Consider the following 19,268-nt stretch of genomic DNA (forward strand, 5'->3'; position numbering starts at 1 on the left):
CTGCACCTTGAAGTCTTGAAACCATGAGTTGAGGACTTCAATAGCTCAGACGTAGGTCAGAGGTTTGTTACAGCAGTGGGTGGGTGAGATTCTGTGGCCGGCGTTGTGCAGGAGGTCAGACTAGATGATCATAATGGTCCCTTAAAGTCTTAAAGTCTATGAAAAGGGCAACTAAAATGATTAGGGGTATGGAACAACTTCCATATGAGGAGGGATAAAAAAGACTGGGACCGTTCAGTTTAGAAAAGAGATGACTAAGGGGGAATATCTTAGAGGTCTATAAAATCATGAATGGCATGGAGAAAGTGAATAGGGAAGTGTTATTTACCCCTTCACATAACACAAGAACCAAGGGAGGTCACCCAATGAAATGAATAGGCAGGTTTAAAACAAACAAAAGGAAGTACTTGTTCACACAATGCACAGTCAAACTGTCAAACTCATTGCCAGGCGCTTATATGAAAGACAGAAGTATAACTGGATTAAAAAAAGAATTACATATGTTCATGGAGGATAGGTCCATCAGTGGCTCTTAGCCAAGCTGTTCATGGATGCAACCCCATGGTCTGGGGATGACAGCAGATGGATCACTTGATAATTGCCCTGTACTGTTCATTTACTTTGGAGCATCTAGTTCCGGCCACTGTCAGAAGAGAGGATACTGGGCTAGAGGGCTATTAGTCTCACCCAGTATGTCCTTTCTTATATTATGTTCTTAGCAAATGGAATTTGCAAAACTTGCTATGGACTTAACACATCATTATATTTATTAAGAAACCACTTCATTGAATCTTAGGACTGGAAGGTCTTCTAGAATCGAGAGGTCTTCTAGTCCAGTCCCCAGAACTCAAGGCAGGATTAAGCATTACCTAGACCATCCCTGACAGGTGTTTGTTTAATCTGGTCTTCAAAATGTACAATGATGGAGATTTCACAATGTCCCTAGGCAATTTATTCCTGTGCTTGAACACCCTGAAAGTTAGGCAGTTTTTCCTAATGTTCAATTTAAACCTACCTTGCTGCATTTTAAGTCCATTGCTTCTTGCCCTAGCCTCAGATATTAAGGAGAACAATTTTTCTCCCTCCTCCTGGTAACAACATTTTACATACTTGAAAACTGTTATCATGTTCCCCCTCAGTCTTCCCTTCTTCAAACTAAACAAACCCAATTTTTTCAATCTTCCCTCACAGATCATGTTTTCTAGACTTTTAATAATTTTTGTTGCTCTTCTCTGGACTTTCCCCAATTTGTCCACATCTTTCCTGAAATGTAGCCCCCAGAACTTGACATAATAATCAGTTGAGGCCTAATCAGAGTGGAATAGAGCGGAAGAATTACTTCTTGTGTTTTGCTTACAACACTCCTGCTAATGCAGAATGATACTCGCTTTTTTCTGCAACAGTGTTACACTGTTGACTCATATTTAGATTGTGATCCACTATGACCCCAGATCCTTTTCTGCAGTACTCCTTCCTAGGCAGTTGTTTCCTATTTTGTATGTGTGTAACTGATTGTTCATTCCTAATTGGAGTACATTGCACTTGTCCTTATTGAATTTCACCCTACCATTTATCCAGTTTGTCCAGATCATTTTGAATTTTAATCCTATCCTCCAAAGCACTAGCAACCCCTCCCAGCTTGGTATCGTCTGCAAACTTTATAAGTGTACTGTCTATGCCATTATCAAAATCACTGATGAAGATATTGAACAGAACCAGACCCAGAACTGATCCCTACGGGATCCCACTTGATATGCTCTTCCAGCTTGACTGAGCCACTGATAACGACTCTTTGGGAATGGTTTTCCAACCAGTTATGCACCCACCTTATAGTAGCTCCATCTAGGTTGTATTTCCCTAGTTTATGAGACGATCAAACAAGACAGTATCAAAAGCCTTACTAAAGTCAAGATATACCACACCTACTGCTTCCCCCCATCCACACGCCTTGTTAGCCTCTCAAAGAAAGCTATTAGGTTGGTTTGACATGACTTGTTCTTGACAAATCCATGCTGACTAGGTTCCATCTTCTAGGTTTCTTCAAATTGATTGCTTAATTATTTGCTCCTTTATCTTTCTGGGTACGGATTGGTCTGTAATTCCTCGGGTTGTCCTTATTTCCTTTTTATAGATGGGCACTATGTTTGCCCTTTTCCCATCCTCTGGAATCTGTCCTATATTCCATGACTTTTCAAAGATAATTGCTAATGACTCAGCTATCTCCTTAGTCAGCTTCTTGAGTATTCTAGAATATATTTCATCAGGCTCTGGTGACTTGAAGACATCTAACTTGTCTAGTAATTTTTAACTTGTTCTTTCCCTATGTTAGCCTCTGATCTTGCTTAATTTTCACGGGCATTCATTAAGTTAGATGTCCAATTGCTACTAAACTTTTTGGTGAAAATTGAAACATGAAAGTCATTTAGCACTTCTACCAGTTCCATATTTTCTGTTATTGTCCCCCCCCCCCACACACATTGAATGAACAGACCTACCCTATCCTTGGTCTTCCTCTTGCTTCTAATGTATTTGTAGAATGTTTTCTTGTTACCCTTTATGTCTCTAGCTAATTTAAACTCATTTTGTGCCTTGACCTTTCTAATTTTGTCACCACTTGCTTGCGTTGTTTGTTTATATTCATCCTTTGTAATTTGATTTAGTTTCCACTTTTTGTAGGACTCTTGAGTTTCAGAGCATTGAGGATGTCCTGGTTAAGCCAGGGTGGTCTCTTGCCATACTTTCTATCTTTCCTACGCAGTGGGATAGTTTGCTCTTGTGCTCTTAATAATGTCTCTTTGAAAATCTGCCAGCTCTCTTGAACTGTTTTTCCCCTTAGACTTGCTTCCCATGGTCTTACCTATCAACTCCCTGAGTTTGCTAAAGTCTGACTTCTTGAAATCTATTATCTTAATTGTGCTGTTTTCCCTCCTACCATCTCTTAGCTTTGTTACTTATATGTTAATTTCAGTTTAGCATGAGACGACTGTTTCAGCACACTATAAATGTGACTATAATCATAGTTAAAGAGTTACACTGTACTTGCTTTGCCAATAATAAATACTGTATAATTCCACAAGGTCAAATTAGTTGGAAAGAAATTATCCTGGCTACAGAGGTGATATCTGCAACCTTCTGCAGCTTGAAAGATCATAGATACTTCCTGCCAATTTGGGCACTTAAGAAGCAGTAAGGCACTACATGCTATGCCCTTTTTCCTTTACATTCTGTAACTCAGTAATGTTTGTTTGTGTTTTATTAGACTTTATTAAAAAAAAGAAGAGAGAGTTTTGCAAGAGGTTTACAACAGACACCATTACTTACCCATGGTGGATGCTGACATGTTTTCTGTATTATTTCTGAAACCTTGCTAAAAACAGATAATCGTACCATGAAGTTTATTTCTGAGTGTGTCCTGGAGTGTTACTCTCCCGGGGAAATAATATATTTTTTAGGAATCATATGACAAGGCAATGGGTAGTTATAACCATTGTAAGAAAAATAAATAAATAAAATGAAAAAATAAAAGTGACTATATCATTGTTGTCCGTGTAGTATGGGACCAAATTTTGATACCCTTACATACAGTGAGTAGCACCTGATTCCTAGAGTAGTTCTATTGAAACCAATGGGATCACTTGTGGAGTAAGGTGCCACTCAGCCTGAGTAAAGATATCACAATCTAGCCTATTTTGTGAACCAAGAGCTTTTCAAGTTGCCTATAAGGAAAGCATGGTATATGGAAAGCAAAATAGTGTCTGATGAAGGTGACTTTTAAAGCTTATATTTGGTTTCTGTCCTGCTTTTTAATAATGTTAAAAAGAAGCATACATATACTCCATATTCACAATAATTATTTAGTAACTACTCTATGCACTGCTTAAGTTAACATATACGACACATTTACAATTAGTTAACATAGTTAATCATGCAGTTAAACATCTTCTAATGGTTATAAAACAACTACACTTCCACACTATCAGGAAAAAAAATTATGGTTTGAGCATCAGCAGGAAATACATATGTGTCACCGCTTCTGAAGGAATGTCATCAACATGTTTTCTTCATGGGGCAAAATACAACAAAGAAAGCCAAGTCACCTACGAGATTCAACATCACCTTCTACACAAGACCTAACATTAATTAGTCAATTTAGAAATCTATTCTACTTTAAAAGTGAGTAATACAGTGGCTAAAATAGTATGAAAAAACAAAACCAAATTTCAATTTAACAAGTACTGTACTCTCTTTATATATGAGTTTAAAGCTTGTATCTAAATGGTTATATTGTCAGTTTGAAAAGAGCATATTACATTTTAAAACTAAATTTAAATAAATAATTTGTGATATTGCTGTATAAAAACAGTAAGAAAAATGTGTGACTTCATATGGTCATAAAATGATGCATTAATTTTTCTAACTGCTCCATTTAAAAATAAATTCTAAAGTTATTTCTAAATCCCAAATCAACTCATAAGTCTAGCAAAATAGCTATGCAATCACATAAACACCACTATGCAATGATGTTCAGGTGTAGGTCCCAATTGTCCAATGTTATTTAAAAATTCTCCTTTAAACTTTGACACTCCCAAAATTTTCTTCCTTTGCTGGTGGAGTGGGAAGAGAGTACAGAGCAGTAAGTTTTACAGATTTGCCCCGTGGCAAAGCTCTAAAGTCAATTTACAGGCTCATTTTCTTCAACAGCTTTTAGCAAATGATTTCTTATTCTCTACCAATCTTCCTGTGTTGTAATGTTGACTTTAAATCTTCTCGATACAGACCTATATGATCAAAAAGGAGATTTGGGCCACAATAACCTTGTTTATACAAAAACAAACAAAAAACTCCAAGCCCCACAGCTGCTGCTGAAAAGAGAGTCTTAACAACTGGTGATGAACATAGAAATATAGTTTGGTCCATGGCTACACTTGCAGCTAATCATGCTCAGCATGATTTCACTAATAGTTAACTTCACTAATTAAAACCTTGATCAACTGTATCTGTTGCAGACACCCATTGTCAGTAACTGCCTTTGCACAGATACACAAGGCCTGAGGTGGAAGGCACCTTCCTCCTTTCTCCCCTGTCAATGGTCCAGGCACAAACACAGTACCCGTTAAAACCTCCATCCCTACACCACTCCACACCAGCCAGGAGAAACGGCAGCGTGTACAGGAGAGCACTCTGCACTTCTGAGGTGGTCCTGTACTGTAAAGGCACAGCCTGATCCCCTATCTATGGTTCTCCCAGAACAACAAACTTCTACAAATCAGGAAGAGATTCATCTTCCAGACTGTTTCCTAAGTCTTTCAAAATATAAAGATTTAATTAGCTGTTAGTTCACAGGCTACTTTCACTACTTTGGCAATACTGAGTCAATTAAAATAAAGGTAATATTAACATTCTTACCCTGAACCCTCGATTCAATCTGTCCTTCATAATGCCAATAAATTCTTTATAACTCAGCTGGTCATCTCTGTCAACATCAAAGATCTTGAAGACTGTGTTCACCAAATGTGCTGAAAGCTTCAGGCCTGTAGCTACATACACAGCACGCTTGAATTCATCTATGTAAACAATACATCAAAAGAAAAAAGTAAAACACAGAAGTCATATTAGGTGTTTTAATTTCTGGATATATCATAAAAGCTTACATGATGTGATATAGCCTCTTCAGCATAAACTTTCCTAGTGAACCATATGTAATGAAATGCAAAAATGATGTTATTGCTAAGTTATGTTTGCACATTTAAGCAGTCAAAAGTAAGGATATATGCAAATTACAGTTGAATTTCTCAGCTCTGCCATACTATCTTTAGTTACATGATTATAGATGATTTTATATATACTTGACTATCGAAAGTTGTATAGGAAAAAAAAATAGTCTCAGATTCTTCATTGGTGAAAACTGCTGCAGATTAATTGAAATCCATTAATTTACACCAGCAGAGAATTTAGTTCATAGATTGCAATTTACAAAATATATTATATTGAGTGTAATCACATAATTGGAAAGTGTATCATAACAGAGATCTGATGCACTATATTATTGTATTATATATAAGGCACCGTAGATTTAGGTGGCACTTCCCCTCCAAGTTCTTTCTTTGATCCACTGTCCAAAGACAAAAGCCCCATCGGTACACATGTTAGGTGGTGTACCCAAGTTTGGAGATGAAAGATTGAGCCTGATCAGAAGCAGATACTTCTGAGTATATTTAGAAGCAATTTTTCAGTTGCTTATAACTTTATGATCCAATCAACTGTTCAAGTTTATGAAACATGCACCCCCTCACTAAGGGCTTTTTATGAGCCATTGCGCGCACCCCCCTCCCCATATCTTTGGGCAGAAGCCAAACATGGAAAACTGTATCCCATAGGCACTATGAGAAGGAACTGAGACACATGTGGAAACTGTTTGTCAGTTAAGGCGTACTTGTGGCACCTTAGAGACTAACAAATTTATTTGAGCATAAGCTTTCGTGAGCTACAGCTAACTTCATTGGATGCATTCAGTGGAAAATACAGTGGGGGGATTTATATACATAGAGAACATGAAACAATGGGTGTTACCATACACAGCGGGGCGGCGGAAAAAACTTTTTGTAATGATAATCAAGGTGGGCCATTTCCACCAGTTGACAATTAATTCCAATTCAGCAGTCTCTCGTTGGAGTCTGTTTTTGAAGTCCCTAATCACATCAGCCACACTATCAGAGGCTCGTTCACCTGCACATCTACCAATGTGATATGCCATCATGTGCCAGCAATGCCCCTCTGCCATGTACATTGGTCAAACTGGACAGTCTCTATGTAAAAGAATAAATGGACACAAATCAGACGTCAAGAATTATAACATTCAAAAACCAGTCGGAGAACACTTCAATCTCTCTGGTCACTCGATTACAAACCTAAAAGTGGCAATTCTTCAACAAAAAAACTTCAAAAACAAACTCCAACGAGAGACTACTGAATTGGAATTAATTTGCAAACTGGATACAATTAATTTAGGCTTGAATAGAGACTGGGAGTGGATGGATCATTACACAAAGTAAAACTATTTCCCCTTGTTTATTCCCCCCACCCCCCACTGTTCCTCAGACATTCTTGTCAACTGCTGGAAATGGCCCACCTTGATTATTACTACAAAAAGTTTTTTCCCCTGCCCCGCTGTCCTGCTGGTAATAGCTCACCTTAAGTGATCACTCTCATTACAGTGTGTATGTTAACACCCGTTGTTTCATGTTCTCTATGTATATAAATCTCCCCACTATATTTTCCACTGAATGCATCCGATGAAGTGAGCTGTAGCTCACGAAAGCTTACGCTCAAACAAATTTGCTAGTCTCTAAGGTGCCACAAGTACTCCTTGTCTTTTTGCGAATACAGACTAACACGGCTGCTACTCTGAAACCTGTTTGAAAGTTGTAAGTATTGCAAATACAAGGCCAAATCTACACTTATGTATGTATTTCCTTTAACAAATGAAATAAGATTATAAAGATTATTTGAGGATAATATTAATGGAGGGCAGGTATAGAGGGGAGTTAATATATCTGTAAAATTGGGGGTCCTACCCTATTACTGGAGAATCGCTAATATAGTACCTATTTTTAAGAAAGGGGAAAAGGCGAACCAGGAAACTATAAGCCCATTAGTTTGACCTCAACTGTATACAAGGGCCTGGAACAAATTTTGAAAGAGAAAGTAGTTAAGGATATAGAAGCAAAAGGTAACTGGAATAAAATACAAGGTGTTATAAAAGATAGATCATGCTAGACCAATCTGAGCTCTTTCTTTGGGAAGATAACTGATTTTTTAGACAAAAGAAATGCAGTATATCTAATCTACTTGGATTTCAATAAGGCATCTGATGCAGTTTCACAATGGAAATTATTAAACTGGCGAAGATGTACATTAATATGAGAACTGAAAGGTGGATAAGGAACTGATGAAAGGGGAGACTCCAGCAGGACATGCTTAAAGGTGAACTGTCAGGCTGGAGGGAGGTCACTAGTGGAGTTTGTCAGGGATTGGTGTTGGGACCAATCTTATTTAACATTTTCATTCATGACCTTGGCACAGAAAGTTGGAGTGTACTAATAAAATTCGTGGATGACACAAAGTTGAGACGTACTGCCAGTATGGAGGAGAACTAGAATATTATACAAGAGCTGGATGACCTTGAAAGCTGGAGTAATAGAAATGGGATGAAATTTAATAGTGCGAAGTGCAAGGTCACATACTTAGGGACTAAAAACAAGCATTTTTGATAATATGCTGGGGACGTATCAGTTGGAAGTGACAGAGGAGGAGAAAGACCTGGATGTATTGATTGATCACAGGATGACTGTGAGCTGCCATTATGATGAAGCTGTGAAAAATCTTAATGCAATCCTAGGATGCATCAGGTGAGGTATTTCCAGTAGAGATGGGAAGTGTTATTGCATTATACAAGGCACTAGTGAGACCTCTGAAACACTGTGTGATGTTCTGGCCTCCTATGTTTAAGAAAGATGAATTCAAATTGGAACAGGTGCAGAGAAGGACTACTAGGATGATCAGAGGAATGGAAAACCTACTAATGAGAGGAGATACAAGGAGCTTGGCTTATTTAGCCAAACCAAACAAAGGCTGAAGGGAGATATGATTGCTCTCTATAAATATATCAAAGGATAAATCCCAGGGAGGGAGAGGAGTTATTTAAATTAAGTGCCAATGTTGACACAAGTATAAATGGATATAAGCTGGCCATCAACAAGCTGAGGCTTGAAATTAGATGAAGGTTTGTAACCATCAGAGGAGTGAAGTTCTGGAACAGTCTTCCAATGGGAGCAGTGGGGGCAAAAAACCTAACTGGCTTCAAGACTGAGCTTGAAAAATTTATGGAGGGGTTGGTATGATGAGATTGCCTACATTGGCATGCGGTCCATCTGTAACTGCTAATATCAAATACCCCCAATGGTCATAGATAGGGCAATAGATCGGGAGGGCTCTACTACAGAGAATTCTTTCCCAGGTGTCTATCTGGTGGGTCTTGCCAACATGCTCAGGGTCCAACTGATCGCCATATTTGGGGTCAAGAAGGAATTTCCCCCCAGGTCAGACTGGTAGAGACCCTGGGGTTTTTCTGCCTTCCTCTGAAGCATCGGGCACAGGTCACTTGCTGGTTTAAAGCAGAGTACATGGTGAATTCTCTGTAATTGGAAGTCTTTAAATCATGATTTGAGGATTTCAGTAAGTCAGACAGAGATTATGGATCTATTACAAGAGGTAGTTGGTGAAGTTATGTGGCCTATGATGTGCAGGAGATCAGAGCAGATGGTCACGATGGTCTCTTCTGGCCTTAAAGTCTATGAGTCTATGAGTTGTATGTATAATATCTTCTAAAATTACAACAGATCTCTAGGCATATGAATAAAACATGAATTAGCAAAATAAGGAAATAATCAGTATTAATCAAATTCAGCTAAATATTTTTCAATTTTTGAAGGAAAAAGAATGATTAAATTAGTTTGCACTGATGGCATCTGTTTAAATGACAGTGTTCACCGAAAGTGGTGAAAAAGACAGCACTATCTTCTGATAAACAGCAGATGTATTTTTATTTTCAAATATCAAGTAAACTCTCAGTGATACAGTTATAGCCTATTTTCCTAGTAATATCCAGTTATGACGAAAAATTGTTAGGACAAGAGCAGGACTGCAAGTTGCACAAAAGATCTGTTTTTAATCACTTACTAACAAAGAAGTAATAATTCTCACCTTGTCCTATGGAACGATTTGCAAAATTATACATTTGCATTGCAATTGCAAAATCTTCTAGGTTGTTCAAAAACTGGAAAAATGATCTGAACTCATCAAATGTGATACCCTATTGAATAAAAGAACCATATTTGCATTAGTACTGTTAGAATAATCAATAGAAATGACAAGTGAATAAACACGTTAGAAGATTGCATATGGCTATTTCATTTAGGGACATATCCGACATCCACTACAATAAATGAGAATTTTGCAGCAGACATCAATGAGAGCAAGACTTGTCCCGACATGAGTTCCTACAGATATAACACTTTTGCATGTTTGTCACAACTACAGGAAGTTAATTTTCACTGAAAAAACATTAACTTACAGTTAGGTTGTTTCATTGATTAACATAACCCTTAAACTAAGAAAATTATTATGATAAAGTAACCATTAACGTACTTTGATATAAATATTGGAATATCTTCACAGTTTAATATATACATCATGAATATAGATATATAAACAGAATGCAGTATTATTGTAGTCATGTTGGATATTAACCCAGGATATTAGAGATACAAGGTGAATGAGGTAATATATTGGACCAACTTCTGTTTGTGACAGTGACAAGCGTTTGAGCTTACACAGAGCTCTTCTTCAGGTAAATAGTTACAGATACACTGAATGAGTTCATAAGTACATGTTGTGAGTCTGAGTTAAGTTCTTTCCTGTGAATTTTTACATATTCACATTTGTAGATACTTGAGCTTTCTTCAGCTGATGCTCACAAGCTTATACTGGAGGGGCTCCTTCTGCTTTGCAATACAAGTTCTGAGTGTTAGCCAGGATTTGAGCATTGATTAATCTGCTGGGTGTGCAGTTTTTAAATGAGCACCAATGATTTTTCTTTTTCTTTTTTACTGGCTCTTCTGCTCCCTCTCTAGTTTTGGCTCCAAATCTATAGCCCTGATCACTAACTTCAAACCCCAGGCCCACTCCACAAGAGATCTCAAGTACTTGTTGCGTGTATTGACTCCCCTGATCTCAGCTTTTATGGAAGATTAAATCAGAACCAGTACTCCAGCCTCATGCTCACTGACCTTTCAGATGCCTTCCCCACTGTTGATCATGCTCTTCTCCTTGAGGTCTTGTCCTCTCTTCACTTCCATGATTGTCCTCTCCTAGTTCTCCTCTACCTCTCTAATCACTCCTTCAGTGTGTCCTTTGGAGAATTTTCCTCATCTGCCCTCCAGCTTTCTCTAGGGGCTCCACAGGGTTCTGTCCTTGCTCCCCTTCTCTTCTCCCTCTATACCTTATCACTGGGTAATCTCAACTGCAAATACAAATTCTACTACCATCTCCATGCTGATGATTCACAGATGTACCTCTTTACTCCAGACCTGTGTGTGGCTGTGCAAACTAAAATCTTGGCCTGTTTCTCTAACATCTGTTCATGGATGTCTAGCTGTCAGTTCAAGCTCAATATGTCTAAAACAGATTTCTTAATCTTCCCTCCAAAACCCTCCCTGTTACTTCCTCTCTCAATCACTGTGGAAAAACCATTATCCTACCTGTCATTCAGGCCTGTAACTCTGTTTGACTCAGACCTCCCTCTAGGTCTTCAAATCCAGTCCATGTCTAAATCTTGCAAGTTCTTTCTGCATCACATCTCTACAATACAGCCTTTCCTATCCATCCACACAGCTAAAACTTATCCACACTTGCGTGATCGTGCATCTTGATTACTGCAACATCCTTTTCTCTAGCCTCAACAAACACAATCTTTTCCTACTCATTTCCATTCAGAATACTGAGACCATTTTCCTAGCCCATCACTTTGACTATGTTACCCCTCTCTTTGCATCCCTTCACTGGCTCAACCTTCTCTATTGCATCAAATGTAACTTTCTTGTCTTCACTTTCAAGGCCCTTATCCCCATACTATCCTATAAACTTTCATTTACTATTGAGGGGTCAGCTTCCACCTTCAGTCAGCCCATATATCAGCCTCCATCACACGTTTTAAATTTTCAAACAAGCACCTTCTTGCTTTATCCCATGCTGTTCCTTCCCATACACGTCTGCAAAGCTCTCTCATTATCTTCCTCTAAAATGCTCCTTAGCTGTGATGCCTACAAAACACTTGATGCCTGCTATGCCACTGCCTATCATGCTGAGCAATATTGTCACCCCGCTTTCCTTGTACAGGAACTCCTCACTTAAAGTCATCTTGGTTAATGTTGTTTCGTTGTTACATTGCTGACAATTAGGAATAGGCTCGTTTAAAGTTGTGCAATGCTCCCTTCTAATGTCATTTGGCAGCTGCCTGCTTTGTCCACTGCTTGCAGGAAGAGCAGCCCATTGCAGGTAGCTGGTGGGGGCTTGGAACCAGGGTGGACCGGCAGCCCCCCTATCAGCTCCCTGCTCCCCTAAGTTCCCTGTGCAGCAGCTGCTCCGCAGGCTATCAATTGCCGGCAGTTCAGCTGTCCCCCTCCCCCCACTGCCATGTGCTGCTCCTGCCCTCTGCCTTGGAGCTGCTCCTGGAAACTCCTGCTTGCTGTGTGGGGGGCAGGGGAAGATGAGGGGGGCTAATGTCAGGGTGTCGCCCTCCCCCCTGCTCCTGCACTCTGCTTACCCCATCTTCCATAGAGCAGGGGGGACACACTGACGGAGGGAGCTGCTGCCTTAGGCAGCAGCTGGGTTGGGTCTCAGCTTGCTGATCTAATTAACAAGGCACAGTACTTCTGACCCCACTCTTCATACTTAAAGGGGAAATGTGCATCTCTATCTCTCAAACACACACAGGGTGTGTGTCTCTGTCTGTCCTCCCTCCTCCACCTCAACCAAGCTTCACAATCATCATCACTGTGTACCAGTATTAAATTGTTTAAAACTTGTGCTCTCTCTGTGTGTGTGTGTGTGTGTGTATAATATAGTTTTTTGTGTGGTGAAAAAAATTTCCCTGGAACCTAACCCCCTCATTTACATTAAGTCTTATGGAGAAATTGGATTCGCTTAACATCGTTTTGCTTAAAGTCACATTTTTCAGGAACATAACTACAACATTAAGTGAGGAGTTCCTGTACTCCCCTGTTTATCCATCTATGTCCATCTGTTTCTAGTCTTATACTTAAATTGTAAGCTCTGTGAGGCAAGGATCATCTTTTTGTTCTGTGTTTGTATAGTGCCTGGCACAATAGGGTCCTGGTCCATAACTATGGTTCCTAAATGCCATGGTAATACAAATAATAATAATTTGAGATGTCTTATAGGCAAGTCAAGGAGAGGAAAGGCCAGGGGAGCTGGGAAATGGTGTCAGTGGATGTTTTGTATATATTTCTTCTATTTGTATTTATAGAAGGATCAGGTTAACATGTCCTAGAAATACCTGAAAACAGTTTGACTTTATGAAAATCATCATATTTGCAACAATAGAGCTCACTCTGGCAGACCTTAGCAGGCCCACAAATAATAGAAAGTGCCTACCTACTTAGCTTAGCTTCTGGTGCAAGCCTTCATCTCTCTCTCACCCTCCTCTGGTTCCTTCTCTACAGATGGAGAGGGCATTTGAAACTGAAGGGGATGGAGTGTGAAACATCTCATTAGCATGCCACAATGACCCTTCCTAAGAATAATGTCTTGGCTTTTGCCTAGCCAGGGGGAGGGACAGCTCAGTGGTTTGAGCACTGGCCTGCTAACCCCAGGTTTGTGAGCTCAATCCTTGAGGGGGGCATTTAGGGATCTAGGCCAAAAATTGGGAATAGCTCCTGCTTTGAGCAAGGTGTTGGACTAGATGACCTCCTGAGGTCCCTTCCTATCCTGATATTCTATGATGTAAGTTATCATGTTGGATGGGTTCAGGACATCTACATATATGTGGGTGATTTTATCCACAGTGGGCAACAGTTTTACTTCCCCAGTTCTATTCATGTTTTAGATTTACCTGGGAAAGCAGTTTATATCATCCTCTGGCCTTTACCAGCCCATTCTTGCAACACATTAAGCCCAGATGGTCCCTTGCACATGAAAGCAATCCTAGTGAAACTGGCATTGGAATCAGGAAACTAGGTGCTATTCCTGGTTCTCTCTCAGACTTCCTGTGTACCTCCTGGACGAGTCACAAACTCGTAGTGTATTAGTTTTCAGCATGACTGTGGTCAGGCTAAATTTATTAAACATGCATACAGTACACTTTGTATTCAGATAGCCCCATCCATCCAGATTCTCAAAGGATAATATTAATGTTGATGGTGAGATAAGAGGTCAAATCTCACTCCCTGGCCCTCGTCAGGAATAAAGTAGCGAACCATTTAACAAACCAAAATCACAATGACAGGGTTGACAAAGGAGAAAGTGTTTTGACTTCTTTCCTAATTTTCTTACCCACAACAAATGAACAAACTCATCCACACATCAACCATGGCCAAAGCTCATAAAAAGACAAATCTGTACATCCCAAAACAATAGAGGATAAATTGCTGAGCTGAACCCTCTCTCCAACCACAGCTGTACATGACTGTTACACACGTTATGAGAACTGCTCAGAACTGCAATGATTTCTCTGACTCCTATAAATTTCCCAACTTGTGGCTGCAATGCTGCATTTTGCTTTTTTATTTTGGCTTCAGCAATAGTCCAACCATTCCGCTGAATGGCTCAGTCTCACGAGGCAATATCATCTGAAAGTCACTGAGGTTTAAACACCCAAAGAGATCAGCAGGAGAGTGGGTTTGTGTGTGTGTGTGGGGTGGGGGGGAGTGAGAAAACCTGGATTTGTGCTGGAAATGGCCCAACTTGATTATCATACACATTGTAAGGAGAGTGATCACTTTAGATAAGCTATTAGCAGCAGGAGAGTGGGGTGGGAGGAGGTACTTTTTCATGCTTTGTGTGTATATAAAAAGATCTTCTACACTTTCCACAGTATGCATTCGATGAAGTGAGATGTAGCTCACTTTAAACAGGTTTAAACTGGAGAATGGTCAGTTTAGATGAGCTATTACCAGCAGGAGAGTGAGTTTGTGTGTGTATGGGGGTGGGGGGGATGTGAGAAAACCTTGATCTATGCAGGAAATAGCCCGACTTGATTATGTAAAGAGTTGTCACTTTGGATGGGCTAGCACCAGCAGGAGAGTGAATTTGTGTGGGGGGGTGGAGGGTGAGAAAACCTGGATTTGTGCTGGAAATGGCCCACCTGTTGATCACTTTAGATAAGCTATTACCAGCAGGACAGTGGGGTGGGAGGAGGTATTGTTTCATGATTTCTGTGTGTATATAAAGTCTGCTGCAGTTTCCACGGTAAACATCTGATGAAGTGAGCTGTAGCTCACGAAAGCTCATGCTCAAATAAATTGGTTAGTCTCTAAGGTGCCACAAGTGCTCCTTTTCTTTTTGCGAATGCAGACTGGCGCGGCTGTTCCTCTGAAACCTAAAATATCACTGAACTTTGCATAACATGCTTCTGAGTTATTAGTAGCTAGAATTAATTATAAATATGTACAATTATGATAGATTTGATCTTCACTGCAACTAAAAATGCCCATGAGTGGACTGAAAACATTTGAAGTTTATGCTGATTTAGAAACTCTGGAATTTCTCATGAAGTTCTGGCTAAAATTGTGGAGCCTGGAACTGATTTGCTATAGCGAGCTCAAACTAGTGGAGGTGAATGACTAACCTGCCCTTCCCATATTGCTAAATGGGAGGGAGCCCTGTCTAAATGAGGATGTCCTGGTATGGAAAAGGTTAAGAGAACCATTGGTCTATGCACAGTACATTTTGCAGCTTCAACCTTCTGAGCTGCCATGAAAACTGTTGCCTTGTAGGAGTTGATATTCAGGGTAAAGTGGTTTATGTGATTTGACTGAAGAAGGCACTCACCATCATCCCAGTGTACTCCCCACAACCTTGAATGTAGAGGGATTTTATCTGGCCATTGGGAATAAAAGGAGTTGTGGCCAAAGAAGGGGGAAAGAGGGGAGGGGAGGAAAAGTATCACCTGAGTCAGAAGCAGACGAAAAGGACTCAGGTGACCCTCTGGACCATGCACATTTGAGGGTGGGAGGGTATTTATATTCTGTTCTCTCTTGGCAAAGCCCTCTTTCATGTCATAGCAGCAGCACCTACCCTCCCATCTATGGGATCAGAGTATACCAAGTATTATGGTCCACTGTGGACATTGCTCTAGTCACCTTTTTTGGAGCTGGGAAGGAATTTTCCCCTCACTGACAGACTGGCCAAGGTGGGGTGGATTTTCTCATCTTTCCCACAGCAGGTCAGGGCCCTGGCAGGGTAGGTAAGGAGGTATGGTTCAAGCTGTCACAACTTAACAGGTGACGGGTGCCCAGTGCAAGTACTCATTCTGTAGGAGGCCTGGTTCTCTGAAAACTCCATTTCCAAATCCAGTTTAAGGGAAGGCATCCACAAGGAAGCTGAGAAAGGGGGTCCTGCATGTGGCACAGATGGGAGACAACCCCTTTTTCCCAGTCCCTTAACCCACTTATGGAAGGGAAGGTCCCAGCAATGGGCTGGGACCAGGGAGGGCTAACAACAGATCTCCCCAAATGTAAGTGGAAATGATTAAGGAAGGAATGATGAGTTAATACAGTTGTGGTGTATTTAAACTGCATCTCTCACATCTTGTCATTCTCCCTGTGTGGCCAGGATCATGTAAAGTGCATGTACTCCACAATTTTTGCATTAATGCCGATAAAAATAAATAGTGTGATCTCTGCACAATACAACTTTCACTGAAATCAACTGCAGTTCCAGATGCTCAGTATCTCTCAAGAGCAGGCCCACAATATTTGCTACAACAGCTCACCTTAAAGCTGGAAGAGGGGAAGGAGAAAGAGAGACAAAGGAAAAAATTAAACTAAACTAAAAAAAGGGAGGGGTCCTGGACATACAGAGTTGGATATCTTTTTCCGTTTCTAAAATAATTTTTTTGTAAAACTGACCATCTATAAAAGAGTAATAATCTAATTCTGAATATATTTTGACATGTGAAATGATCTAAATGGATTTCCCAGGTTCCTATTTAGTTTCCAGGTAAAAGTGAAGGCAAACATTTTCAATTCACTGGGCAGATTGTATTTTTAGCAAACAAAGTGGATTGTGACATGAATGTGGCACTTAAAAAGACGAACTTCCTTTAACTGCTGCTATTTGTAGTGTAATTAAAATGCCAGTCTAAATGACTCAGTATTTGGCACTAGTTAGCAAAAGTAGAACATCTTGTGAGCAGGCAGCATGCCAGCCAAATGTGTCAACATGAGTGCAGTCAGCCAAAAGATCATCACATTGTCTTATGGGCTTCTGCATATAGAAAGTCACAAAAAGACTAACCGTGTGAATATAGCAGCGTAACAGTCTGGAGCCATTTCTTTGAAAACTGAGTTCTTCGTTTTGCTTTACTGTTGGAGACTTTTATAATAATCAAACATTCTGTTTTTGCAATAGTGAAGACCTAATATTATAATGCTAAATAAGACATCAGTCATAAAGGTTAAAATTTTTTAAAGGACCTAATGACTTAGACTCCTAAGGCCCATTTTCGAAAGTCTGCAGAATATCTATGAGCCCTATTCTAAGGAGTTACTTTAGCTGCAGTCACGAGTGCATATTTTCAGAATCACTAGTATGTAACTGTAGAAAACTGAGATGTAGCCCAGCATATTGTTTTTAGAATTATGGGAATTATATGAAGGGACAGGGAAGACCTAGAACTAACATGTGAGTAAGTTCTCATTTGGATGATAGAGTTTACTAGCCAGAAAAGAAAACTTATCGGGGACATGTGGGCTGACAAGGTAGTTTCCCGGGCTCATGATTCTGTTACAGAGCACAGCCAAGAGAAGGAAGGGAACCTACTGAGTTAAAGACTTTTCCCACCCAAAACTGACATTCGAGAAGTGAGATACTGAACTTCAAAGAGTATTTCTTATGTATAAATCAATACAAATACAGATCTTTTCTTTTAAACTAAACTATCACCTTATACAGTTAAATACATGTGTATCTCTATATCCATGATTGTGTGCCATTATTTTCCACTACCTTTGTGCTATATATATTATTGTGGCTATTAAAAATAAAATAAAGAATTTTAACAACAAACTTCTGTTTTTCCAAACAAGTCTTCACCCATATACATAAGGTTTGACTTCAACAACAAAATACATCTGGCTGCCACACAGCAGAAAAAACAATAACATACTGAAGCAAAATCCATTTCTATTGCATTGCAAGGGCTTTCAAATAGTGGCTCATATTTGGAACGGGGCCCACAAAGGACTAGTTTGTACCCCGAAAAAGGGGCAGTGAGTAGCTGCATTGCCCTGGAAGCAGACCAGAGAATAAACTGTTTCTTGGAAAGTAAGAATTTCTTCTCTGCTCCCCCTTGATCTAGAGAGTGAATTTCTTCACCCCTTTTTATCAAGCAGATTGCTCCTCCTGTGCCATGTACCAAGTCAGCTACTCTGGCTGGCAAGCGGGTGAGTGTGCAGAGCAAGGGCTCCTCAGGCTTTCCACCCGAGGGAATAAGAGTGAGAGTGGGAAGAGTAACAGGTGAGTAACCTTACTTCCTTGTACAGCTGAGTATGGGTTGTGACATCTCACCCAGAGCATTGCTGTGTCTCACATAAACTATAATAACATTCATTTTTGTGTGCTTACCTGTTATAAATATAACTTGTTTTACATTCAGCATTTTGTGTTAACTTTAATTTTTAAATGCCCTAGCTATTTTATGATATTTTAATGGTTTGTTTTTTCAGACTAACAAATTAAGGTAATTCCCAAAGCATACTTACTGCTTTTAGTTCCACAAGCGGAACTGTCAATACTATCAAAATGTATAGCCATTTTAAACAAAGTCAGACTGTTTGCAAGGACATATTAACCTGATCCTTCTATAAACACAAGTAGAAGAAATATATCCAAAACATCCCATGCTCTAAGGGGTACTTGTAACACAAGCTCTATTGATTTGCACTGATGCATTCAGCTACCATTAGATTTATCTATTGCTCAGATACACTACTGACAACACATTTGTTGCTAAATAATGAAGGATTAACTACCTAATGTTCTTTATTGTTCTTAGTTCACAAATTCTTTGAAAATATCTCTTCAGCCACTGATAAGAAACACTCACTCATCAATGGCTATCTACAAATGACCCACTATTAAGACTATTATAGAACTAGATAAAGAGTGTCAATATTGTTTTTGAAAAGGTCAGATGGTAGCAGAGAGAAAAAGTCAGAAAAAATGTGATTTTTCACTAAAGCTGAAAATCCTCAATATTAGGAAATTTCATTTCCTTACAGCACTAGCATATTGTTGTTTAAACTGAAGGTTTAATATAGTCTTAAGCCACTGTCTTTAAACACCTCAAAAAAAATTACTAGATAATTCCCCCGTCATGGTTCCTTGTTTTTTAACTCTACACATTTAACAAATTAAATACTGTGTCATTCAGTATGGATTTTGTAAAACAGAAGATGCAAAGTAGATCA

The 19,268-nt window shown here is 39.4% G+C and overlaps 1 protein-coding gene across 8 annotated transcripts in view; it reads right to left on the reverse strand.

Annotated features, from left to right (window-relative positions):
• MICU3 (mitochondrial calcium uptake 3) overlaps positions 1–19,268 on the reverse strand; it is a 149,468-nt gene that overhangs the window by 11,247 nt on the left and 118,953 nt on the right. For all 8 annotated transcript variants that reach the window (XM_073341941.2, XM_073341937.2, XM_073341940.2 and 5 more), the window contains 2 exons: positions 9,763–9,871; positions 5,407–5,564 (listed from right to left, as the gene is read on the reverse strand). In XM_073341941.2, the coding sequence (XP_073198042.1) occupies positions 5,407–5,564; positions 9,763–9,871 (267 nt within the window). The remainder of the gene's footprint in view (positions 1–5,406; positions 5,565–9,762; positions 9,872–19,268) is intronic.

Source organism: Lepidochelys kempii, chromosome 4 (genome assembly GCF_965140285.1).
Source record: "Lepidochelys kempii isolate rLepKem1 chromosome 4, rLepKem1.hap1, whole genome shotgun sequence".
Lineage (NCBI taxonomy): Eukaryota > Metazoa > Chordata > Testudines > Cheloniidae > Lepidochelys > Lepidochelys kempii.